The following is a 27,695-nucleotide window of genomic DNA, read 5'->3' on the forward strand; positions in this document are numbered from 1 at the left end:
GATTAATTAAAAAAAAAAACAGTTATAATTAGTTGTAATCGTTCACATCATTTTGAATAACGCTGTACTAAGAATTAATTGAATAATAATACACAATGTGTAAGAGTTTTATTGGGTTGGTACGATTGAAATGTCCATGGATATGTGTCACTTTAAAAGCACTGAAAACTACAATGCCTTGTTCAAGATAAAGCACAATTGGTATTCGAAATTAATGAATGTTTGTTCGAATTAAACTGACTAATGGCCTGAGTTTAAATAATCGTTATTTCCAACTGAGAATGAAGTTAGTGGAATATTCAACTATCAACATACTTACTTCTAATTATTAGATTATTAATTATTTCACTATCAATACTTTTAATTACACAAAATTTAAATGCTTCTATGATTATAAAAGCCATTTAAAATTAAATATTCGATTATGGGCTGTCCAATATGTTCATTATTCTTGTATCATGTGCAATCATCTGTTCAAAATAACAAAATTAAAAATTTTATATAGAAAAAAATAATCAAAAAATCTTATATAATCGACCTAATTTAATAGTAGAAAATTTCACACACTATATTTTTTTTCGTAAAATGTGTTCATGTAACTTTATTTATAAATTCATTTAAAAATGGGTGTGCGCCAGAAACTCCACATCTCGTCTACTCATGCGTATCAAATGGGTACATTTATTTACTATAGAGGTTGAAACATGGAATCCCAATCTTCTTGTTAGAAAAATGTACACTCAGGTTCACTAAAAACTGATAAATTACGAAATTTATAATGGAGAATACAGTATAAACAGATTCACATATAGATACACAAATGCCAGGAACTTTTCGTGAAACCAGAGGAATCTCATAATAACCTTCGTAAAAATTTCGGGGGGCATAACGCAATGATAAATATGCAAAAATTAATTATAACAATTATAAATGTGTTGCTTGTTATCACAAACTAAGACTCAAAATTTGCGTAGCGTTTACGCAAAGAATAATAGAATAAGACCCGAAGGGCCACATCACGTACGAGTCTTTGTAAAATTCTGCGTACAGAAATCCATTGCAATAAATGCAAAAAAATCATTATAACTGCTATGCTGATTAACGCAAACTAAATAGCAAATTTCGCATTGCATTGGTGCAAACTGCTCCAAAATCCCCACAAATCAACCACCCAACGGCAACGTTCTTTGAGGAAAATAATAAGAGCTTACCTGAACTACAATACTACCTGATTTGACAACACTGGAAACAAACGAAGATCATTGAGCGAAAATCTCTTTACTAACTGACATCCTACTCCACACCGACGGAAAATTACGTATACACACCTCGAAACCTATAATTACTTTCTCTTGTTCGTAAAATGCTTGTTCGATTGTTATTTTTATTTGTATATGAATATATGTGAGGAGTGTAATAATCTTCGAAAGTGTAAACAAACGTGAAAACAAACCATGAGTACGATTTTAGATAAAATAGCTGCCATCGAGGCTGAGGTACGTAATTCTAAAAGTTATGATTTTGATCGTAAAAGTTAAATCGATAAATTTATACTTTACGTATTAGATGATTGTCATATTTTTATTCCATCAAATTTATCTTATGCTTAAGGTTAATAGCGATTCTTGGTTATTATCATTTGTATCAAGTAGCTTTTAAAGTAAAGTGCAAGGGTTATATTGCTCGAGTATGCAAGTTCGATTTCTGTATTTTGTTTCCATGTAAATATTGTCTCCAAATATGTAATACGATTTGGGAAAAAAGGCTGGGATAAACTGCAATACATGCTCCAGCTGCGCATCGATAAGATAGAGTAGATAGGGATAAGTAGGTTAGGGTTGGGAACGGGTTACTTAAGTTGAGGTAAGTTTTGATCCATTTTCATAAAATGAATAGAGTGTAGTTTCTCGTTTCTGAGTGAGTATATCAGCTGGAACACTCATTGTAAAGTTAACGTAAAGGCTGAAAGTTACTCTGACTGCAAATTCGTATGTTATCTGCAACATATAGCCTGTATTTTCATTTCGAACATTTTGTTACATTTATTTTAGTACATATTACAGGTACATTTCATGTGGAATACGTTAGTTATTTGGATCTTATTGAAAATGATTCAAAATAGATGTAGGCCTAGATTAAGGTAAAGTGACCAAGGATTGGAAATATACTAAGAGACTTAAAAAGCTTAAGGTTAGAGTTGCCCCTCCAGTTTCAAACCTAGAAAAAAAAACAGTAAAAACATTAAAACGTGCAGTTTTACTATACAGATCCATTGTATAAGTAGTAGTAGTAGTAGTATTAGGGGTCGTAGTAGTAGGAACGGGTTAGAAGCCCCGCAGGGGTTCGTTGGGTTCTGTTCTCGACATAAACGCTGCTGAAACATGAAACCTTCCGCGTCTTGCAAATAGTACCAACTTCCACACTTCTTTCCTCGTATTAAACATAATTTTACTGCCAAACTTACACACCTAAACATCACATAAGAACTCGAAATCATAATTTCTTACCTCATTTCTCCTGTAAATTTTCCTAATTTTTATAAACAACGGAGGAGCAACTCTAAACTTAACCCGAGCTTACTATACAACTGCTTGGTTAGTTTTGATTTTGACGTTGCTTTCAGCACTGAGGCTATATGCAGAAGACATCCTACAGCTAATGTAATGAGTAATAAGGCAGACGAATTATAAATAATATGTTATTGTTTCATAAGAGAAGCATTTCGCATACATAGGCTCAGTTCCTTGAAATAGCAACTTTTGTCGATTTAGAAGGTGCACAGGACGCACTCAAGTCGCTTGAATTTATCAGTCACATAGTGCCATGCCCGCCCACAGATGCCTTCCGAATTTCCGGACGATGTTCACTTCTTGGAAGTACATATCAAAACATAATAATTTGTTCTCACATAGTACTTTATATATTTTATTAAATACGTACTATAATAGTATAATTTATTGACTGTATTATTTGCACATGTGCATCAAAAGTATGTATATTTGCGACTGTGCTTGTTTGTCGGTCTTTTGGTCCTCCTTGGAATCAGTATTCCCACCCCCAGGAAAAAATCCTGCGGGGGTCCCTGCGCAGCACTATTCACTACACAGTACACACTGCAAGTAGATACAGTCAAAAAATTCGGCATTTATTCCGAAGTTGGGCGTCCGCTTGAGCCACGTTTTTTCGCTCTTATCTCCTTTCCACATTTTCTGCAATTTGTTATTAGGTTCATTAATCCGTGCTCTTCACAAACTTTTAAAAGATTTTGCTCGTTATCAACGTATTGCTTCACAAATGTTAAAACTGTTAGCCCATTGCCCTTGTACATTCGCCATGTTGATAACATAGATGCCCGTTACTTTCCCACAATGCAACTGTTCGGTTACCTTGCGCCAAGTAGTTCCCTCCGCTCGGGGTATAGTCCCATGTTTATAACCGCTTATATATAACAAATAAACAGATTTTTCGACACCATTATGTATTATCAAGCACACAAACGATCAGATTATCCAAATCTTTCCTGTAAATTTTAAAAGTTTTGCTGGAAACGGACGCCCAACTTTGGAACATAACCCAAAAATTCATTTGGAATGATTTAATTCGTTGGCAGGGATCTAGAACACTAGTACGCATCTCAATTGAGTTGCTATAAAGAAAGTATTCAACCTGGCTACTAACTCGCTTTCACTCGTTCTCGCTCGTTCGGCATTGCTATGTGCACTGAGTATTGAGTTTTGATAAGAAACTAACTTGGCTACTAACTCACCTTTACTGATATGCACTGGCGTCTCTGGCATATAAAATTTGGGGAGAAGGGGGGGAACATCAAAGAAAGTAATTTAATTGATACTACCTAGCCTAATCTGTTCATTATCTTCGACTCTATTTTCTATTTTTCTGCTTACCTTCACAGACCCGCCTAAGATATATCAAGAACTCTGTTATAACCGTTTCAGTCTGAATATTATATTCCAAATAAATACTGTTATTTGTATGTTAGGTAATAGTTAAGAACAGCTACTTCTCATCTACCGTGCACGAGGATACATCTTACTGTTGCACTACCTAAACACCCTAAGTACAAGGGCAAGAACTCAGTCTATTACCTACTTCTTAACATCCTAGATAGTCAATGAATAATTCCTGAAAGTATGGAGTTTCTCGTCCTTCCCTAAATGGGAAGTACGGCTCCTTAACTATAACCGTATGTTACTCTGTCGTTAGTAAATAAATTAAATTAGAATAAAATTTTTAATATTTTGTACTTCAAAATATTGGAGGGACGCCTCCCTTCGCCAGAGACGACTATGCTGATATGTGCAGCTCAGCATTCTAGAACTGTCCCAATTCGTTCTTCTGTTTGTATATACAAGCGTGCAGTAATCATCCGCAAAATCTTTTTTCATTATAATTATCGCACTATTGTATTTAGATTTATTCATTAGTACGACAGTTCCTAACACCTTACCTTCAAGTGAGCAAAACCTTGTATGTACCTGTAAATTAAAAAAATAAATTAAGTAACCTATTTCAGAGTTCTTGAAGGTGTGTTTTTGTGTATCACTGAATCTTTTGCGCATAAACCAACGTAAGAATTTTCTTTCCTTACGAGTTATAACGGGAATTCAATTAACTTTAGGGTATACACATCGTTTGGTTCCCTGAGCCCAAAAGAGCATGTGACAATTGGCGTTGACAGGTTGTTTATAAGTTATAGTTACATTTTATTGATTGAAAAAAAAAATCGTGAAAATTATGAGTTTTTCTTTCCTTATAACAAGAAGTCAATCTTTCAGTCAGAATCCGCGCAGGTGCCGAAAAAATATATGAGCTGGTTTTGTTACTACTGTTATTATTATAAACACTTCACGGTTGATTATTTTGCTCAAATCGTGAACATGGAGTAAAACTTTGCTTCCAGTACCCATAAATTGATAGTGGCAATTTATACGGTACCGAATTTATTTTCCAAAGATATGGTGTGGAATTGATATATACTCCTAGTCATCATTGTTACAGCTAAGTTTTGGTTTGAAAACAGCCCCCTTCTAATTTGATACTCTTTGCAGTGGACGCATTGTTCTATCAACCAATAACTTCCCTAGTAATGTTCAACTTTGACGTTATTTAAAGCTCACAAAAATTTGGAGCACATTCCTGCTATTTATCGACTGCGTTAATTAAGAATGAGATTCCTAAAACTGTCTTAAAACCTTGATCTTCAGAACAGATGACAGTTCTTAAAAACTAAATAAATGTTCAACAAGTTATACACATAGGTTCTATGTAAATTACTTCTATATTAAACCACAACTGTTCCGTAACATTATTATGTCGATATGAGTAGATTTATATATATATATATATATATATATATATATATATATATATATATATATATATATATATATGAAACGTTTTATAAGTCTAGTTTAGTTCAAGTGTAACTTTATGTAATTATTGTATTTAGTGTTCAAGAAGAACTGTGAATTCGGAAGTAGCAGGATCTAAGGAAGTGTTATTCTTACTCCGTCCAGCCGGTGAATAGTTGGAATGTGGCCAAAATATTATTGAATTTTAATATACGGCTTCAAATTCAGAGCTCTGTTTGGGGAGATATTAATTAACCATTTCTTATCCTTTTTCATCTTCGGTTCCGTGTGATTCAGATGAAGACAGCAGGAGTAGGAAAATGCATGTTCTGTAAATTTGTTTACTTGTACAAATTTGGTAAGTGGGCATTATTGTATCAGACTCATTAATACGGGAAAATATTATTTTTCTCTAAAATCCAAAAAAGAAAAAACGACTTCGTGGCCATTGTTACTACCAGTGCACAAAAGGGAACATTCGTGATACTGGAATGGCCCCACGTAACGAAGTCGCTCTCGCCTTTGGTGAGAGTGGTCCTGGGTTCGATTCGTAGTAAGGACACTCGGACAAAAAGTGTAAAAGCTTTCTTTGTCCAGCCCTCCTGAGGAGTTTTTTTCTGGTTTTTCCTCATTCACACCAGGCAAATTCCGGGATGGTACCTGACGTAATGGTCCCAGATCATTTCCTTCCTTCCTTATTCTTTTCCTCCTTCCCAATTCCCTGGATAGTGTGATCGCCGAGAGACGCTATCCCTCATACCTGACGGGTTTACATGGCCACAGCTGCCGAAAGCCCAGAAACCTAACTCACAATGCTAATCCGTTATAGTGTAGATAGTACTCTGTTTGCTCCTTTGTCATACTACTTCAGTTTGATATCCAATAAATGGTCGGTGACATTTTACGACAGTTAGTATCATTCGTCGTAGAGATCTTCAAGTAATCGTTGTTTTGTTGCAAGTCTGTGTGGTTATGTATGTACTTTTAGCTGTAAAAGATCAACACATTTTGTATATAGTTCTTATGGCGAATGCTCAAGCTTGCCGTATACAATGATGTCCCTTCTTGTGAGTTTTGTTTCAAAGAATGATAACAATCCATCTTGCAATATTTTCACGTATATATAAGGTGTTCTGGGAGGAAGCCAACAGATTTCTCAAACATGTTCCTCACATCAAAAACAGGTTTATTTTGCACTTTGCTGACAAGTGCCTAATTTCGGAGTCACGGGCAGTTTTAGCCAACTTAGTGATGATGATTCCAGGTTGACTATATTGCGACCATCAACAAACTCAGTCAACGTGTTCCTTACATCGAAACAGGAGAAAACTTTATCTTGCACTTTGCTGAAATAAATATGATTTTTCTTATTTCGATGTACGGAATACGTTCACTGAGTTTGTTGATGGTACAGTCTAGCAAATCTTGCTTCATTATCATCAAATTGCCTAAAAGTTTCGCTATCGTCGAAACTAACACTTCTCAGCAAACTGCAAAATAAACTTTTGTTTTGATGTGAGGAACATGTGTGCGAAGTTCGTTGGTTTCGTCCCGTAACACCCTGTATATTTCCTACCGTTGATGTCACATTAAAAAGAAAGAAAAAAAAGGTACTACGACTATCTTTCCAAACTGCATCTCATACATCATTACATTTATATCGCCGTATTTGCAGAGGGGCTCAGTGGTAGAGCGTTCACCGTCGGTGCTTGGGGTCCCTGGTTCAATCCCAGCTCGCGCCGTGTGGACCTTGTGGTGGACAAACACTGTGCTTGTGGGTTTTCTCGGGGTTCTCCCGTTTCCTCCCACTTTCTTCATTCCACTGTTTCACTCATCTCTCATCATCACCGTCTCCTTTAGCCTAACCGGCATAACTGTGGGACGTAAAACTCAAAGGTTTCATTTTATTTCATCGCTGTATTTGACTGTGGCGTGGTGGAATTGTGGTCCGACGATCGCTTTCGTACCCATTGTTGACTGCTATCATAGAATTGGTTCATCGGTTGATTTATACAATGAAGATTATGCAAGATCTCATTGAGTGACACCTTAAAAAAAAAAAAAAAAAAAAAAAAAAAAGTAGTTGAGTTTATTAAATAGTAACAGGTTGAGAGCTCCTAGCTGAGAAGATACAAATTGTTCGTGAGTACTTCATATAAAGTTTTTTTTTATTTTATTTATTTACATACCACTATTAGTTGTCTCAAATATGTAAACATCTGCGTAGGTAAATAATTAAAGCCCTGCCCTGAGGAAGATTGATAGTTGGTTCAATTTAAATAGTGGCTAAAAAAGTACGTATTTAAGGAACATTACAAATAAGTCAATAATTATTATTGTTATATATTTATAGATTAAGAATAGGTAGTGGTCTTGTATCCAGTATTTCTTCTTATATAATTTCGACCGTCCATGGAGTCTTCCTAAGTAACTTCTCTTACATAGTATATAGAGATATAAGATCATTACTTATTTTTAATCTAATTTAATATGATAGCTGATGTTGTTAATGTTACGCACGTTTTGCTTCGTTTCGTATGGTATGTATTCAATTCTGAGTTTAATTTTCCAATGCTATATTCATTATGCTATTGTAGATGGCAAGAACCCAGAAGAATAAAGCAACAGCTGGCCATCTGGGATTGTTGAAAGCTCGTTTAGCAAAACTTCGAAGAGAATTGATCACTCCAAAAGGTGGCGGTGGTGGAACAGGAGAAGGATTTGATGTTGCGAAGACTGGAGACGCTAGAATAGGATTTGTTGGTAATTCTTCTTTATTTGTTAGTACTTCAAACGTAATGCACTATTGTTATTTTCAGTTGATTTGTAAAGAATTGTTATGTCGTCACTTATACTGATATCAATTATTAAGATTTTTTTTATATATTTGTATGGAGGGAGTTCACCAGTTCCCCACCTACTTTCTCACATTTTTCAAAATGTCATAAAATTTAAGGAAAGTTTTGAAGTCCTGTGTACACTTCTTAAGTACTGTTAGTACACCAGTTACTGTTTTCGAAATGTTATAAAATTGTTCATATCCTTTTGTGGGCAAAAGGATAATGTACGTGTTTTTTGTGCATGTGATCGTAAGTTTGATTCCAGCCTAGATGCTTTCATCAAATATAAACAGTGAATGGTTGTTCTTGGAAGCAGAGTTTGTGGCATAGTGGCTAGTGCATTGGCACGGTATGACGGAGGTCTCGGGTTCGAGACCCAGTCGTCAGTCAGTCACTATTTGGTCTTTGCGTTAGAATTCGCATCTATAGAGGATTTGATGTGTGAAATAAAAAAAACAATAGGTTGTTCCCTCCTTTCATTAGTATACATGAAATCACAACAGTCATAATGTGCCCGGTATATGCACAAAGGCTTGCCCAATCACAGCAGAGGTCTGTGGTACAACCCACGTGGTCCGAGATGAGAGCACCGACCTCGAGAGTCAGAATGAGTAACTGTTTTGGGAAGCGGACAGGGTGGCATAGTAATTAGCAAATCGGTACGCTATAACAGAGGTTCTGGGTTCGAATCCCGGTCCAGTCAGTCACATTTTCATTCTGAGTTAAACAGATAATTTTTCGGGTCCTAGTTTTAGCAGTATGTCATATCTCAGCCTCGATATTACAAAAGGGGCCAACTCCAATCAATTAAGTGAATGATTATGAAGAAGATATCTTTAAATTAACTACACAAATTGATCAGTTAAATTTTTAATTTAATGTGTGTGCGAGTGATAAGAGGAGTGATGCAGTGAAAATAATGCGAAGAAACACTAGAAGCCCGAAGAAAACTGACACTCTAAATATTACTCATCACAAACTCATGTGACCTCAGAATCGAACTAGGAGCCTTCGCACCAAAGATGAGCGCTTAACCATTGAGCTGTTGTGCTTTCTAAATTAATTATGACGATATATATATGGATTGTATCCAGAGGGTTCGTGGACTTTCTATTTACACTTCTCATAATAATAAAAAAGATCGATAATTGAATCTGCGTACATCTAGCTTGAATTGGATAGATTTCAGTTTAAGTCCGTTTTTCAGCACCGAAGTATATGGGGGAAACATATTGTTCAAACTAGGGTCCAACCACGACTTGGGTGTGTATTCAATGCGAGTACCACCACTGTGAATACAACTCTGCTCGCCAGTTTGAAAGCTACAAAACTGATTAGCTTCCAGATAAGTCCATACTACTTACATTTAAAACATCTACGCTGTACGAACGTAACACATGTACTTTGGTCATTAACTCAACAACATAACCATGCCCCGAACATTGACTATATTATTAAAGATATGGTTATTTTGGTATGTTAATTATTATGTTCATATAAAATATTAAACATCATTGGTTGTTTACACAGTGGTTCTCAACCTTTTTTTGTCTGACTACACGCTTTACTGAACGCCCACGACATCCTGACACAGTTGTTTGATTTTTTTTTTTTTTTTTTTTAATTATGAATAATAATACAGGGTGATTCTTTATAGGGTTTACAACTTCAATCAGTTATAATTCTTTATTGGAACTGCACACAGACCTCGTTTATATGTCATTATACTGCAAAACACTTCAAGTTTTGTGTTACAAATCCATTATGGCTCAATGTGTGCACCTGCGGTCATCCTGGACACACAACCAACGAAAGTCGATTTCGTACCAAACAGTAGCCAGCATTTCGGGGGTGTCGTCCGCGATGCCTGTTGTGATGCGATGTTTTAGTTCATTAACATTATCAGGTAGGGGAGGGGTGTACACCTTATCTTTCATAAACCCCACAGAAAGCAGTCAAGTGGGTGTAATCTGGAAACCGTGGCGACCAGATAATTGGTCCACCACGACTTACTGGGAAACGCTAATCAAGAAATTCCCTTACGTCTGTCAGGTAGTGCGGCGGGGCGCCATCTTGTTGCCACCATAAGCAACCATCGTGGTCATCATCTAACTGTGGAACAAGGAAGTTCTGGAGCATATCAAGATAGGCGATACCGGTGATTGTGCTCTCAGCAAAGAAGAATGGTCTGTACACCTTTGCTCTGAAAACAGCGCAAAACACTTTCACTTTGGGGCTGTAACAAACCAGCTTCACGTGCGCATGTGGATTTTCCGTGCCCCAAATAAAATTGTGTGTGTTGACTTGGCCGGAAAGGTGAAGAGTTGATTCGTCACTAAATACCACATTGTTCAAGAATGATTCATCACCGCTAATGCAATCCAACATGGTAACACAACATTCGTGTCGGGTATGTTTATCCGCTTAACTCACTGCTTGAATCAAGAATAGTCTGTATGGCTACTTGGACAAACGTCTACGCAATACACGACAAACAGTGGTCTGTGAGATGCCAGTTTCTTGTGATGTACGTCATGTAGATTTTCGAGAACTGCGGACAAAACTCTCTCTAACTGCTTCCACCACATCGTCAGTCACGGGTGAGCGCCGTGGAGCTTTTGTGTGTCGCACAGAACAAAATGTTTCAACAAATGTCTGGTGCCATTTGTATACTGTTGGTCTGCTGGATGGTTCCTTGCCGTATTGTGTGCGAAACTTACGCTGTACACTTTTTGCTGACTTAGTTTCTTCAAACCAAAACACGCACTTAGCTCTTTCCACGCCAGTGAAATTCCCCATTTTCAACTATTGACCGGTGGCGCCGCGTGTGGTCAACTCCGCAACTACTCACAGAATTACAACTGATTGAAGTTGTAAACCTTATAAAGAATCACCCTGTATAAATTATGGTAATGTAAGAGTGCAAGTTTCTATAAAGTAGTGACTATATATAGTTCTGAGCGTTGTTGCTGTAAGTGGAGAAGTTGATTGATGTATTGTGTCAAGATTGATAACTAATTATTAAAAGCATCGTGATTTTTACATTCTAAGATTTCGCGACACACACTATGGGATTGCGCAATGCAGTTGTTGGGAACCATTTTTACAATATAGTTCTTTTATATAAAAATAGTTTTGTTTAAATGAGACAAAATACTTAGTATCATGTACTAAACCACTCCTTAGATTTACAAAATATATGATTTTTAACTTCACCTTTATGTATCGTTTCATGGCCAAATGGTAATTTTTCATTTCATCATCCATGTATCGTTTCATAGCCAAATGCTAATTTTTCAGTACACCTTTTATGTATCGTTTCATGGCCAAGTGGTAAACTTGTTGAGTTGAGTTGATTTTAGTTTAGCGTCCCTTTCAGCAGCGAGGCTATATGAGACGTGGACCTACTGATTAACGTGGAATCCGAACCACATGAGCTCCCGCCGGGAATCGAACCCGGGTCTCCCACGCAAAAGGCGCGTACGCTAACCGCTTAGCCACGAGGGAGCTCCAAGTGGTAAACTCTTTCTATGTGTGTGTGGACCAGTGTTCGATCCTCAGAGGGGATTACTTCTCGTGGACAAACTTGAATAGTGGTTCGGATCTCATTTTAAACAGTAGGTCCCGTCTCACAGTAGCCTCAGTGCTGAAAAGGGCGTTAAATACCAGACTATCAACGAATTCTTATTTTCGTTATTTCCAGGATTTCCGTCCGTTGGAAAATCGACGTTGTTGAGCAATCTTGCTGGTGTTTATTCTGAAGTTGCAGCCTATGAATTTACTACTTTGACAACTGTGCCTGGTTGTATAAAATATAAAGGGGCGAAAATTCAGGTACGCAGTATTTCTTCTCTTGGAAGCAATACATACCATGCATGTATTATATAATCCATTCTCGAGTATTTACGGTAACTGTTGTATAATATAATCTCTTCTCTCAGCCTCCTAAAGTGTCTTTTCACATGAAAAAAAAAAGTATAATTTGTTCGTATTTATTTATTGCCTGTATGTGATTCAACCTGTAAATGTAATGAACTTGGGCGGCTATATTCAGAGTAATATCTTTACTGCTTCGATTTTGCATCTATTATACAGCGCTTAAGGCCTGCTATACACTATAGAATAGATTCTAGGAAATCTCTTACGATTTTTCCTAGAGCCAAAATCTCAACGTGTACGGCATCAGATCGCATGTCATTTCCTGTGTTCTGAACGATCCTATGAGATTTCTCTTGTTTAGAGCAAGCTCTATTTCGAAAAGAAAATTCGTAAGATTTCGATTTAAGCAACATCAGGCGAGAAAAAGTGAAAACAAAGAACTGATGCGGTATGTTTTGCTAATTTATCTTCTGATAGCACAGGTTTGCTTTTGGTGCACCACTCGAAATAATTGATCAAGAATTATAGTTTGTCACTCATTTCCTTATTATTATTTACTAAATGATTTGCGCTGAGCGACATGAAAATATCTCATATAGCATAGATAAAATTCAAAGGGGTTATCAAGAACAATTATTGAAAAGCTATAATTCTTTTACGCTTTGCCTATAAATACGGTGTCCGGATGTATAGTATAAAAACTATAGTGCAAAAGACACAAACCTACCTGTGCTAGGTGGTCACTGAAAAGCACGAATGCTATCTAACCGAGTCGGCAGGGTTGAAGCGGGGGCCCGGTTGTTAGCGAGGGGGTGCGACCGAAGGAAGCAGGCGCGTCAGCAAAGATAGTGAAAACGAGTGGGTTTTTGCAATGATACGAGTTTGAATGGCACTTGCCATGGTGTCATGCTAGTAGCTCTCCACTTTTAGACATAAATTACAGCTTCTATAAACTGTCAAGATACACCGGTGGTGGAAAATAGTATCACCTGTCATCTTTTATATGCACTCATTTACGTAAATATTTCGCAGAAGGGGTCCTGGAGAACTTAAAAAATAAAACATTTACAGGAGAAATGGAATATGCAAGTACTTCGATATAACACATCCTAACCTAATGAAACTAAACTAACCTAATATTAATAGAAAAAAGCGAAATTCTATCATTTTTTGAAAATCATGCTGGACCCCTATGCTAATATAATCTAACATAACATAGCAACCATAACTAACCTAAACTAAACTCATGTGAGCAGAAACTACCAAAATTGTAACATTTCTTAGAAAAAATAGCTGGAACCCTCCCGCTAAACATTGTCCCTAATTTATTTTATCCGTAGTAAAACAGTTATAATGATTTTACACTAGTAAAAATACATTTGTATAGGTGTATTACTTTGTATTTAATTCTATTGCATGCAGAAATTTGTTCTTTATAAATATGTCTTTTCATGCAAAGTATTAAATTTTACTTATAAATCTTCTAAAATATAGTGCGCCAAAAGTACTCTAGCACCCTACTGATTTTTGTGCTTTTTCAGAGGTATCCAATTTAACAATATAGCGCCTGCTATTAATATTAGTAGGATGTGCAGTGTAGTTAGCATAGGAATTCATCAATCTTGTACTTGTATTAATAGAACTATTTCATACTATTGAAAACCGTCATTCGGTCAGACAGGAAAACTTCTCACCTGTGACACAAAACGGTAAGATTTCCTACGAGATATGTCATAACATTTTTCCGAAGATAAATCTTAAGATGTTTCCTAGGATTTATCTCGTAGTGTATAACACGCCGAACAGGTAAATTATTGTATTATTTTAGGGTAGAAAGCGTAGTGTATTATAATCCATTCTGTAACATTTATGCTTTCAGTTTAAAAGTGAGTATATTCAGGAACATTTGACATCATGATACATAAGAGCATTCCAAAATGTTACATCTAATCGTGAATTGATTACTTTTAGAGTACACTTTTAGTCTATTTCTCTGTATAAACTCCTGTCGTCTGATAATATTTAGCCGTATTCAGTGAGTTCTTATACAAAATAGCTTCTAGTAATGTTTCCAATATCCGTTGACTACATTTGTGACATTCAATCCGTAACACAACTTGAAGTAAGAAGAAAAGAATCATGTAAATGAAATAGTATGATTTCGAGACCAACTTAGTTGAGTAAAAGTGTAGCGGATTTCATTAACACAATATATAATAATAAATTCGTGCTGACATCTGTATTGTGCTTCATGTTTTCCATATTTATAGTTTAAATTTATTAACATAAACTGAAGTAGGTAAAGTAAGCAAGAAGTACCCTAAATCGTAGACTCTGTGACCCAATTTACATGGATGAAGTCCGATCTGCCTTAAACTCATCCATTTCGGAGAGAAAAGGTTGTTTTGAAATTGTGAATTATTTTGTGTATATATTCTGAAAGGCAATATAAATATGAGTGAACAATTGCGTTTGTGTTTCAGCTTCTTGATTTGCCAGGAATCATCGAAGGGGCGAAGGATGGCAAAGGACGAGGCCGACAAGTAATAGCCGTTGCTAGAACTTGTAGCCTAATCTTCATTGTGCTTGACGTGTTGAAGCCCCTGCAACATAAGAAACTAATAGAACATGAACTGGAAGGATTCGGCCTCCGTCTCAACAAGAGCCCACCGAACATCGGCTTCCGCAAGAAGGACAAAGGAGGCATTAATTTGCAAACCTTGGTAAGTGCAAGATTCTCTTTTATTACAGAGTATTGGAGATAATCTAGTAGTTAGGACAGTCTGGTAGATAAGGAAGCCTGGTTAACCAATCCTTAGAAATTGAGCTCATACTATAAGTCTCATAGTATAATTCATAGTTTGAGAAAACGGTGCAGTTTCTTGGCATGAATTTGTGGTCGTAGCAACTTTAATATTTTTAACATATACTCCGATATGCCTTTGATCTTTAGTTTTATATATATATATATATATATATATATATATATATATATATAGAGAGAGAGAGAGAGAGAGAGAGAGAGAGAGAGAGAGGGAGAGAGAGAGAGACGAAACTTTTTCGGCTAATGCAATATGTGCAAAACGTTAAAAAAAAATTCGTATATATTTCAGGAAACCTCAAACTTTTCGTTTCAGAGCCAGAAATCACTTTTATATTATCGCGAAATTTGGCATTACTTGCGATAAAAGCGAAAAAATTGAATTCTTGCTAATTGTTGCTAATAATAACCATAAAGCGCATTTCCAATATTATTTAACTTAAAAATCGTTGCATTTTGTCGAAAACGTGTACGACGCTAAATTAAGTGAATAAAATCTGTAAACTTGCATGGCTTGATGTCACTTTCTGCAATTTTCAATACCTCTTTGTGCGTCACTAAGGCCAACCGGGACCCTTATGCTCACCTTATTGTCGGAAAAATGAAAAACTTGCAAAATAAATTCGAGTTAGCTCAAACAGGAAAATTTGTTTCTGCTACTGCAGAGTTAATTAAAAAAGGTAGTGCTTCTCATCAGGCTGAAGTTGTAGTGAAGTTGAAAACCTGCGTGTCAAAACTATTGATGAAGCTGCAAATTACACACAAGCAAGTGACGACAATTCTATGCGAAGAGTACGAAAAGCTCTCCGAGTTGTATGATCCAGAAACAGTTTAACTTCATAAAGTTGTAGACATCAACCAAACTAAACCGTTGTTTAAATCGTTGACTTGTTTTGTGGTGAAAATGTTCATGATGGTTATGTTGGTTATTTGGAAAATGTTCATGTTGGTTGCTTACGGTGAATTTAAACGTACGGTTATTGAAGTTCTCAAGAGTGAGGATGAGGAAGTTGACATTGTATCATTGTTAAACAGTTTAAAAGTTAACCACAAGTCTCTTGCTGTCAGCTCGTTACGTCCAATATAATTGCCAGTCTGAAGTGTTGATGCCGAGAGATTCTTTTCCAAGTATAATATGATGGCTACTGACAGGAGATAATGTCTTGGTGCATGTTATCCTTTAACTAAGGATAAGGTTAGAGGAAGTGTTTAAAATTGTGCATTACTTTCTATATTTCAGTGAATACGTTAGCTAGAATGTGCACCTAATTAAGGTATATCCTCATTTTTGTATTAGATATATCTTACTTTCAAAAACATACTGTTTACAAGTATCATATAACTTTTGCTACATTTTAAAAATAAATGCGAAAATTGTGATAATTAATGCTACAAAATATCAAAATTTGTACGAAAAAGTTTCGTCTCTCTCTCTCTCTCTCTCTCTCTCTCTCCATATATATATATATATATATATATATATATACCTAGACGAAGTTACTGTAAAATTCATCAGAGAGAAGATCCCCTTTTACATTTTCTGGTGTATGATATAAAAGATATAATATGTCCTGGACTTCTGGAATTTGTTTTGTAGAAGAAAACCATAAACTAGATCTCTTACATTGAAATGGGATGTGCTTGTTAAACTTTCTATTTCGGCTTGATCAAATGTCTCCTAGTTTTTTTCAATATGAGCTATCTTAAATTTTAGGATGTGGACTGAAATCTGTATCATGTCCTTCAAGCAAACATTTTCCAACCTTCTTTCAAACTTTTATAAAACATAAAATAAAATAAATAAAAAAAAAAATGAGGAATCTGGAAATTTTTGAAAACACAAGGAGAAAAATGCCGATACTGCATACTGTCCATAGTTAAACTGAAAATTGGGACAACTACAGAAATTTGATAAGAAAAAAGCAGTCGTTTTATTAGAAGTAAAAAACTGAAACATGTGTTACTGGTCCGAGAATCTAACAGAGATTCTGGCTTATTTTGCCGGTATCTTAACTACTTTATAGGGCAGCAGTATCTCAACAGTGAAGCGTTGATCTCTGGTGCATGGGATCCCTTGTTCGATCCAAGCCTGTGAAATTATATTTTACTCTTTCAATTATGTGTATTCAAGAACTAATACTTCAATATTCGCTATAGGACCGCTCTTAAAATGTCCTGTACCAGGTTCCAGTCACAATACGAGTTGTGATACAGTCCATCTAGTCTGAATGACTGATTAGGGACCTCAAAAGTGAAGACGTGTAGTTCGTCAGGAAGCGGATCTGCTACAATAGCAGTTAACATGCTGATATGGTAAGCCAAAGACCTGTAATCGATTCTCGGTGCAGTCGTCCAGTTTTCTCCCGTAGAATTTTGTGGAATTCATACCTGTAGACAATATGGTGGGAGTAAAAATGAAATTATTTAACCTAAATTAATCATACAATTGTTTTATTGGATTAATGGCAGAATGGCACTTGGGTTTTAACAATACAGTATACATTTCTTATCAGAGAGCTTATCTATCTGATCAGCGGGACACGTGTCACCTGGTAATCACAACAATCTTACCAAACATCAAGATCCGTTTAGTGCATTATCAAAAAGAACATGGTACAGGAATCTCACGTCCAGTATGGTTTCCAAGTTAAAAGTCTGCCATCCTTCACGCTGCGATCATCTAGTTGCGAAAGAAAAGAATACCATTTTTCTCTTTTCCATTTTTCCCTTGAAATCATTGAATTCTCGGAGGTGTAGCTGCTGTAGTTAGATACAGAATATGTATAATTTTTAAATAGCTAGTATTTATTCTTGGAGAAAATAAAGTATGAATAATGGAGACTCGAAAGTGTGATATGTGTAACAATGAACATAACAACTTTATTATTAAAAGCAAAACATTGTTACCTGTTATTAAAATGAAAGGTCAAAAGCTTCATCTTCCATTCTGCTCATAATTAATAAGTGAGGAGAAACAATATTATGAATACCTGTCTATTTATAATTGATTATGCATTATTTGATTCTAGTAAAACTTCTTTTTTTATTTATTTATTTAGGTTCCTCAGTCTGAGTTAGATTTGGACATAGTGAAGTCTGTGTTAGCAGAATATCGTATCCATAATGCTGATATCACCTTAAGATACGATGCAACAAGTGATGACTTGATAGATGTTATAGAAGGAAACCGAATATATGTTCCATGCATATATTTATTAAACAAGATCGGTAAGTTTCTGATAATCATACCTCCAATAATTATAGTCATCCTGATGGGCTGTGCTAATATTTTTCTTTTTTTTTTTAATTTAGTGCCTTTTTAAACATATAATTTTGTTTAATTTTATTTAATACTATTATTTCAATATAAGTCTATGTTTATTTTATTTTTCTGTACGCTCATTTTCTCCGATTACGTGTTAGCTTCAACTTTCTTGTTGCTGGTTTAAGTTTCTATCTTGTTTTGTGTTTGGGGAGCATATAGTAATTATTGTTATCAAATGTAATTTAATACATATTAAATGTAATGTAGTACAAGATGTTTCAAAATGAATATCGGGGTTTTAAGACTTTGTACAGGATAGTCCGGAAGTGGGCGTACCCCTAATTGGTGTTTTCTGACAGTTTTATGTTTTACCACATTTGTTGGGTAACATTGCTTGGCATTGTCTGGCAACATTACTAACCATGTTCATTCACGATTCGACACTTCGCGATTTACGTGCGCAATTACCTGAATCAGACGTTCCTGGCGCTGGATTGGAAGAGGTTTTTCATCTTCACCAACTCCCTTTCTTTGGCCTCCAAGAAGTCCCGATCTGACACCAGACAATGCTCTCTGGGGTTCCATAAAGCAACAAGTAAGAAACACTCGATATCACACAACGCAGGAATTACGAGCAGCTGAGGAACACGCCTTCACCCTTGTGACTCAGGAGTATCTCCGCAAAACATCTGCGAGAATTTGGCGCAGAATTCACCTGTGTTAGCAAATGGATGGTGGTCATACCTATGTTTATGACTCTTAAGACTTTTAAGACCTCAAAGTAACTGTGTACAGACATTCTACCATAACTAACACTATACTGTTGAAACTAAAGGGGGATACGCCCACTTCCAGCCCAGTGATTACAATTATAAATAGTACATCAAATGAAAAAGCGACTTAAATAGTTTTGTACACATGCTTCCACTGTGTCTTCTGTCTGCGGTTGGAAAACGCTAGTAGCAAAGATTGCGACTAGTGAATAGAAAGCTTTCTGTGTTTTACATTTTGCAAAGACTGAATTTGTAGTTACAGTGCAACTGTCTATGTGAAGAATTTAAAGGGGACGCTACAACTACGTCCGTATCATTTGCAGTTGCTACAAACTCTAAAGCCTTGAGACTATGGTTTATATGTCTGCTGAAGTCTTGCTGCATCTCGATGAAGATTTTCTGTCGTCTTCAGTGATATATTGACATTTCATCTGAGTGGCGATGTGAACATTCATAGTGTTCGCATCTGGGGGTCTGCATCCCCCCACTTCCCTCCGAGATGGTACGGTTGCAGCGAAACTCGCGTAAAATGTGTTTTGTACCATATCCCAGCGGAAAGTTATGGGCCTTTCTCGCCTATCGACTCGAAGTGTGCCGTGTAACGAATAGTTCTCACATTGAATACTTGCGGCAAAAACTGTTTGAGTTGCTCTTTCATTTGATGTATTCTTTATAATTATACGTTAAATGTAGTAAATACAACAAAGCCTTAAAATCACCATATTCATTTTGAAACACACTGCATTGTAATATTGTAATTTAGTATCTTATAAATTGCTTCTATAATGAATTCAAGGCCGTACCCAGAAAAGGAACTCGAGGAATGTATTGTTCAACATTTGAGAAGCGTTAAATGCCATTTTTAACCAACATAGCTTGAGAATTTCGGTGTAAAGGGATCTACTTAGAAGTAAATACAAAACTATGAGACGTGATAGCGAAAACTTTCTCCATTAAATAATGGTGTTTATGGAAATTCCGTGCCTCTGTTTTGCACGTAGACTCTGATCAAAGAAAAGAGTGGGCTATGCTAGGGAGTACGTTTATTTTTGTTGTGTTTATATGCTGTTTAGGTGTTGGTTCTTGTAATGAAAAAAATACCATGATGAAAAGATTCTTTGTGACTTGTTTCATTTTTTCTTTTTGTAGATCAAATCAGTATAGAGGAACTGGACATTATTTATAAAATTCCTCATTGTGTCCCCATATCAGCACATCATAAGTGGAACTTCGATGATCTATTGGAAAAAATGTGGGAGTACCTCAAGCTTATTAGGATGTAAGTTGACAGGTTTTTATTCAATTTATATCATAGTCGTCTCTGACGTGATTTCTAATTTAGAATAAAATTTGTCTCCATTTATTTATTTATTTGACTACCACACTACTACCGGCGCTAAATGATTTGTGGGTTCATGCTAACCATTTGTCATTGAAGCAGATGAATATGTAAATAAATTCCTAAGATGCTCACCTGGTTCTGTATCCTGTTATATATTCCTTTCAAAAATTATTTAAACGTCGAATTTGCGTTTACCCGTTGGCAGCACTGTCAGTACAAAATAACTGTTCAAGGTGCTTAAACTAACGATCTGTTAATAACTATACAAGATTTTTAAACGCTTTCTAAACAGATTGCTGATTTTGCGAACAGTCAATAGATTAATTAAAATGAAACACTTTGTACTCATCACAGACATTAAGTGGTACTTACGAGAACCACGGTCCTGATCCTCATGTTGCCTGAGTTTTGCAGGCGATAGCGAAAATGCAGATGAAACCCTAATTTTGTGCAATGGTGACCCCGAACGTAAGAACCTGGTTGATAAATTCAGCCCGATACATCCGAGAATAACATTCACCATAGAATATGAAAAAAATGGTACATTCAGTTACTTGGATATCAGTATAAAATGACATGCAAATATATTCATCAGTTTGGTATTTCGCAAACTTTCTGGCGGAACCAACTATGTGAACATTAGATCATCACACTCTTAACTTCAGAAAGTGAATATCTGGAAAAACTTTTTTTTTTTTTAGGAGAGACTCCTTCCTATCCGATCTTCCCGAGTATCACAGTTAGGAAATACAGTACCTCATAAAAATAGATCAGGAGAATTGTTTTTACAAGTCTTTATTAATTAAATGGTACAGACAGATTCAACAAGCCATTTATAAGCTTTGCATTCAACAACTAATCAAAATTACTACGGAGAAGTCTTATTGGTATTCCTTTGGTTCCGCATATTTCTGCAAAGATAAGGAAAATTTTTCAAAATTAAAATACTAGTACTGCTGAAGTTCTCTCAGAATCAATTGGGAAATACCTAACTAATTTTAAGTCATATTCTCTACAACCCAGTGGAATTTACAGTGTTGTTTGACAAAGTGTTGAGCAGATTGTTGGTCAGAGTCCAATGGAGTGGTCCTGTGAAGCGTAGTCGCGAACGTTCTTCCCCTTGGTGCGAACAGTCCGGGTTTCAATTCATAGTGGAAATACTCGCGCGAAAAGGTGTAACAGCTTTTTTAGGCTAGTTATCCTGAGTAACGTTTTTCCTGGGTTTTTCTTATTCACACCAAAGGATAACACCTAACATACGGGACCTACGACGCTTCCTTTCTTTCTTTCTTCCCTTTCCCCGGATAATGTTCACCTCGAGCGAAGTCATCCCTTATACGTGACGGGCTTAATGCCATAGATGCCGGTAATGCCGAGTCCAATGAATACACCTTTTCGGAATGTGGATCAATAATTCAAAGATTCGAACTGACAAATATCTGTCGTCGCGAATAATTGCCAACATAGTGTTAATATTTACCTCAATCGTTATTGTTCTGGACACTGTACGAGATTAACGCGGATGACTCGCGAACTTCGACAACGGTTTATGCTAACGAGATATTATCTTTCCACTTACGCATTCTTTATAGTCGTCCCTCATTTCCTCCCGTCTCCGAGGCCGATGAACCGAGTCGCGTACAATATCGAATCGCACAATGTTGCTCTGTTTTTATAGCCATACTCACAACTCGAGAAACCTGACGTGTAAAAATGAACACAACTTCGTACCGTATACTAGTGAACATAACACATTCGGCACATTAAAATACCTACCTCATTATTGGTTTGCCTCTTGGTACTGCTTGCAAATACGAGCGCCACGAACAATAGTTTTTTGATAGCTTTTGTATATACATAAAATCTTACTAAAAGCCTAAACTGGCGATCCTTGGCAGTCTAAACTGATCCACAGACTCCCTCTTCCAAGTGAGAAAAATGCTTCTCTATAGTACTAAGAACAAAGTACTGATATTTTATTCATTTGTGTTAGGACAAGGGATGAAATCATTCAACACAATGAGCAGATGCGTCAGATTTTGTCTGTTCGTTTCGCAAGTGTATGTTTGACTGTAGTAAAAAAAATATATATTTTTTTATGAGTGCCATTGAAAATTTATATTTATTGGATTAAAGTTGTTGTTAAAAATCCGGCTCTAAGCGTCTCAAAAATTTTAGAAGCCCACAAATCGTTTCGTCAAACCATTGTGACTGGAAAACTGAAGCTCCTTAATCCATCAGATTGTATATTTTCTGTACTTGCCTCCAATAAAGAGATTATGGAAATGTGTATACAAATGGAGTAGATTAATCTTTGCTACACTACATATAGACCAAAGGGGTTGCTTTCGTGTTTCCTTGAATTGAAGGAAAATGAACATGAGATCGAATTTGCATAAACGATATTATTCAGTTCAGAAGAAAATCTCAATTATATTACATGTAGAATCGCTAGGTCATTTTCGTACTGCAGAATGTGTAAATTGTGGTAAAAATTCGCTTGTTTCCTTTCCTTCGGAATATTTTCTGCCAGAAGAAGTTAGAAGAAATTAGTCACAAAGAATGATTATAATGATTATTACATTTAACTTTCGTCCGTGTAGTCACAAGTTTGATTTTCGTATGGAACAAGAGAATTTGAAGGACATTACAAGTAGTGTGTGCAACACTATTAATAGCAGCTACAGGACTAATTTGTCACTGTCAGGTCTGTGTGTCACCATGTGGAAGACGAACAAATGTAGATAAAATTTGCAGCTTGATAGTGCATTTGTTTTACATATACAATAAATAAATAATCTGTTGCAGCAGAATAAAAACTGTCAGCTATTATTGGCAACGAACGACGTATCTTTTAGCACCATTATTTCTTTTTCTCCTCAAAAAGTGCTCATGAGAATTTACCTTCCAGGATGACACTTTGGTCATCTCGACGTTATCTGTATATTGATACACGCCTCTTCTTCCTACGTTATGACTCATATATTTATTTTTCTCTATTTTCTATAAAAAAAAAAAAGAGCTCCTCCGTGGCTAAGCGGTTAGCGTACGCGCCTTTGGCGTGGGAGTCCCGGGTTCGATTCCCGGCGGGAGCTCATGTGGTTCGGATTCCACGTTAATCAGTAGGTCCACGTCTCATATAGCCTTGCTGCTGAACGGGACGTTAAACTCAAAATCAACTCATCAACTCTATAAAAAAAAAAAAAAAAGAAAAGAAAAAAGAACGTGAGAAGATACACCTCACCTGTAACGTTTTATCCAATGAGATATATCGGCTGCTGTATACATTTATTGTATTAAACAGTAATAACATTGTGGGTAGAATTTAAATGTTGGAGAGCTAAGTGAATTAAGGTTGATCAGTAGGTGTTCTCAGTGCTATGCTAAAAAGCTGCTTGAATAGTGCGGGATTGCCAGATAGAGTCAAGTGTTTACTGATGCCAGATAATAAAGGGAGTAATCATGGAATTCTGCTTAGATACTTACTGAAGAAATTATTTTTCGACAATTACCGCGGTTCCTCTTCTCGAACTGCAACGCTAGAATCCAGGAACTTTCTTGTTGTGACTACTACAGTAAACGTACAAATTTGACAACAATGCATTATGGCGTTCTGCGCAAGTTTCGTCTCAAAATCTATTTCCTTAAATTAAATTAATATTTAAATAAAATATGAAACATAACACGAAAAACGGTCAAACAAAATATCTATTTCGTGATAAGATTCCGGTTGTTACTTTAAAATACTTTACACACACAAATAAACATTTCATGAAATGGAGAACTTCTAGTAAGTGCCATCTTGTATGTTTCTTGTAAAACGAATCAAATATTTTATTTTATTTGTTACATTTTTCGATATTAGGAGACACAACCAAATGAATCAGTTTCTTGTGCTGTAGCTGAAACAAGTACAATATTTATAATATGTAACGTTTCTTTGCGCAGTAATTAAGGGAATGAACTAAAATATGTACTTACTTCCGGGTGGTGATCCACCTTAATTGAAGTCAGAGTTAATGTTATCAGGAGTCGATACGTTGACAACTTATGAAGCACTGGTATATTCTTTGGGTTGTAGTGCCAAGGAGTTTCAACTTAGCTTACAATTCAGTGATGCGTATATAATTTTTATTATTATTTTAAATAAGAAAAACTGGTGAATGCAGTTAATGTTCTGCTGTTTTCATTCTAGATATACCAAACCCAAAGGCCAACTTCCAGATTATGATGCTCCAGTGGTGTTACACTCAGATAAAAGGACTGTAGAAGACTTTTGCAATAAATTGCATAGATCCATTGCCAAGGAATTTAAATAGTAAGTGCTGTAAATTGTAATAAACCATTAACAAAATATTACTTGTTGCTTTTAAATACTTTCAAGCGTAAAGATTACTTTAATTCTGACTCCTCTTGTGAGAGAAATATTTGCGAAAATAATAGTTATTATTATTTTGTATATTTTCAACTTTTTAAAATACTAAGCAATTGAAAGTCGCATGTTGAGTCAGTATTACGTACAGCTCACAGATGACGAGAAGAACCCTAGCAGAAATAGTGTGATGTAGGTGTGGGCTCGCCCACTTTTCGCACGGGGGTTTCAAATGACACCACGGAATTGCACACATATAACTTTACCCGGGGTGGCAGATGACATCTAAGTATAGACCACACCTCAAAAACCGAAAATGGACTTGGCCGTGTCGTTGACATTTCCCCGCTTCCCCTGTTTTAGGGTTCTTCTCGTCATCTGTGAGCTGTATTTATTTTAATTTGTGTATAGCAGAGTACACATGATATCCAAAAACTTAATTTTGCTGTGAGAAATTTGGAATGAGTTAAAGTTTTGCAGGATATATATATATATATAATTTTTAATGGTAGCGCACATTGACATATTGTTGATAAGAGCATAGATCCTTATTTGTTGGATGATAATGATGTTGGCGGTGTATATTTTTGGTAGGACAAGTTTCGCGTAAGTGTGAGAAATCTGTGCTTGACGTAGTATATAAGAGAAAAATAGTAGAAAGAAGGAAAAGTTACAAAGCAATTTCCGTTTCTATCTACATAGATGTTCCACTGTAATGCTGTACAAAGTTTGATAACCATACTTCGCGAAAGAGGTAATAAGTCTGCGCATAACGTCCCCACACTTACATTCTAGAACCATACATGTCCCATTTCAATGAGCGTAAGCTTGAAAGAGGCTTTTGAAGCGATCCTTTGCCAATTACGTTCCTTTTAAAATCTAGCCTGGACCTTACTTTCTTGAATTTTTTAACAGAACACTGGAGGAACGGGTGTACGAGATCAATCCCCATATTTCCAGTACCTTCAGGAATATGTTCATAATATGCATTATCATATGCAAAATGTTGCCGTATTTTTGACATTTTAGCATTTGCTGTGGTAAAGATTACATTTCAATTGTTCTACTTCACAGAACTTTTCGAACAGCTTGTAGAACTGTGTATGAAGTTCTGTTGAAAGTAAATTAAAATATAAATGTATAGTATATATTAGAAAAGTAGGTTACTTTATTTAAGAAAAGTTTCATATATTGCATACGATAAATGGAGAAAATAACCAATTTTATATCAGACCGGTGCTCTTACAGGTGTAAATGCAATGATTTACAGAAAGGAAAAATGCGTGACTGAACCGGGAATTGAACTTAGGTCTACTTTTACCGTGCCGGTGTATTAATCATTACGTTACCCAGTCCACTTCCTGAAAAGTTATGCATTCTATCACTCTTCAAGTAGGTACTCTGTCACCCAGTTTACATGGACTGTACCAGTCTCTGATGGTGTATCTATCATACGAGTATAGGCTATGCTCAGCTGAAACAACTCGTTCGCAGACATACGGTTTTTGATACGTATGCATCGCCGTATGCGTTCCTGATCCGACGAAACACTTAAGCTGATTAACATCCGCTATCGACCTATTTGATTTTTAGAATTTCATACTGAGGTGAAATTGTCGTATGAATATAGAAAGTACTATTTCAGTTCCCAATTCTATCATCGTTTACTATTCCAACATTGTGTCACAACCTTCGACCACCAAATAAATGGCAAATATTAAATTAAATTTATAATTACACTAAAAGGTGGCTACATATCTCACGATTACAGATTTTGTTTGTTTGTTTGTTTGTTTTGTTTATTGCTTATAAAAGTTATAATTATACATTCTGTTGCTCAGTGTGTGGGAGCTGATAGTGGAAAGATTAACATCAAAATAACGTTTATCAGTTCACATTCGTAAGCGTGGTTGTAAGAAACTTGTTTTGATCCCCTGTCAGCTTATCTAGAATGAATGATAGCTCCCTTTAGCACGTACGTTTGCTTTATCTTATCACTATAATGTGAAAGGTAGAAAGAAAACCAATAAAGCAGAATTTGATGTGCATCAGTTTACCCTTTCCTAAGAGCTGACGTTTAGTGCTCCACCCCGTACCAATGCGGTGCCGCCTTCGCTAGAAATCAGTTAACATAAGTTATAGTTGTCACTCATGGAGGAGCGTTTGAAAATTGTTTGACACTTGTTTATCTATCAAACTGTGGCCCGTGCATCCTTCCCTTACAAATATATTTTCTTCCTATTGATTCCTTTCTTTTACATATTTTATCGCTATTTCATGTTACAAGTTTCAAAAAAAAAAAAAAAAATCCTTTTTAATTATTTTTGTCCTTTTCTTTCAGCGCCCTTGTTTGGGGTTCTTCTGTGAAACATCAGCCGCAGAAGGTTGGCAAAGATCATGTTCTTTGTGACGAAGACGTGGTACAAATTGTGAAGAAAGTGTAACAACGGAAAGTACATTTTCATTTATGACTACTGTGTAGCCGAACCAACTGCTCCGTGATGTAAATGAGTTTTCCAGAAGATTGGCATCTGTTTCTTCCTGCTATCTGTATAGGTTTCTCTTGTACTCAGAAGTCTTTAATGGTGAAATGTCATTTGAATCAATCAACTGGACATGCTAACAAGTAATAAAATCATGCTTCCTATTGGTCTTCTAAATGGTAGGTAATGATGAATGAAAATATACTTTTCGTTTATTACCTTGCATTTGGGAAAAAATAAAAAAAAATGGACAACAGTAAACTGTGTTGTTATTACTAATCTTGTTCCTTTCGCATTAAGCCTACGTTAACTAGAGTTGAATCTGGTAGAAAAGTTTGCATCAACCTTCAATTACTTATTTTAAGGTACGGCTCTTAAAGGCAGTTTATACTGGAAACATGAACAGTGAACAGTGAAAATACTTACCGGGAGGGAAGTGATCATGATATCGCATTTCCAGAATAATATTTTCGTAACCGAAAATAAGTTTAAATTATCAATTTTTAATGTATAATAGTTGCAGGGTGGGAAAAAATCATGATTTTTTT

The 27,695-nt window shown here is 35.9% G+C and overlaps 2 protein-coding genes across 2 annotated transcripts in view; one reads left to right on the forward strand and one right to left on the reverse strand.

The window, feature by feature from the left end:
• Positions 1–1,260: 1,260 nt before the first annotated feature.
• On the forward strand, positions 1,261–27,408 carry 128up (GTP-binding protein 128up). Its single transcript, XM_081771048.1, has 8 exons — positions 1,261–1,496; positions 7,970–8,135; positions 11,916–12,046; positions 14,575–14,814; positions 17,972–18,140; positions 20,100–20,229; positions 24,488–24,610; positions 27,006–27,408. Exons 1-8 carry the CDS (start codon positions 1,455–1,457, stop codon positions 27,106–27,108), a joined length of 1,104 nt encoding a protein of 367 aa, XP_081627174.1. The 5' UTR covers positions 1,261–1,454; the 3' UTR covers positions 27,109–27,408.
• Positions 20,240–27,695, reverse strand: part of LOC145694638 (uncharacterized) — an 82,719-nt gene continuing 75,263 nt past the window's right edge. Inside the window, exon 3 of the mRNA XM_081771050.1 lies at positions 20,240–21,203. Coding sequence (XP_081627176.1) covers positions 21,148–21,203 — 56 coding nt within the window. The 3' untranslated portion in view covers positions 20,240–21,147. The remainder of the gene's footprint in view (positions 21,204–27,695) is intronic.

The sequence above is a fragment of the Thermobia domestica genome, chromosome 9 (assembly GCF_964235325.1).
Source record: "Thermobia domestica chromosome 9, izTheDome1.hap1.1, whole genome shotgun sequence".
Lineage (NCBI taxonomy): Eukaryota > Metazoa > Arthropoda > Insecta > Zygentoma > Lepismatidae > Thermobia > Thermobia domestica.

Coding starts and splice junctions, on each gene's coding strand:
- 128up (XM_081771048.1), top strand. CDS start 1,455: ATGAGTACGATTTTAGATAAAATAGCTGCCATCGAGGCTGAG. Junction 1,497..7,969: donor TAGCTGCCATCGAGGCTGAG/GTACGTAATTCT, acceptor ATGCTATTGTAG/ATGGCAAGAACCCAGAAGAA. Junction 14,815..17,971: donor GCATTAATTTGCAAACCTTG/GTAAGTGCAAGA, acceptor TTATTTATTTAG/GTTCCTCAGTCTGAGTTAGA.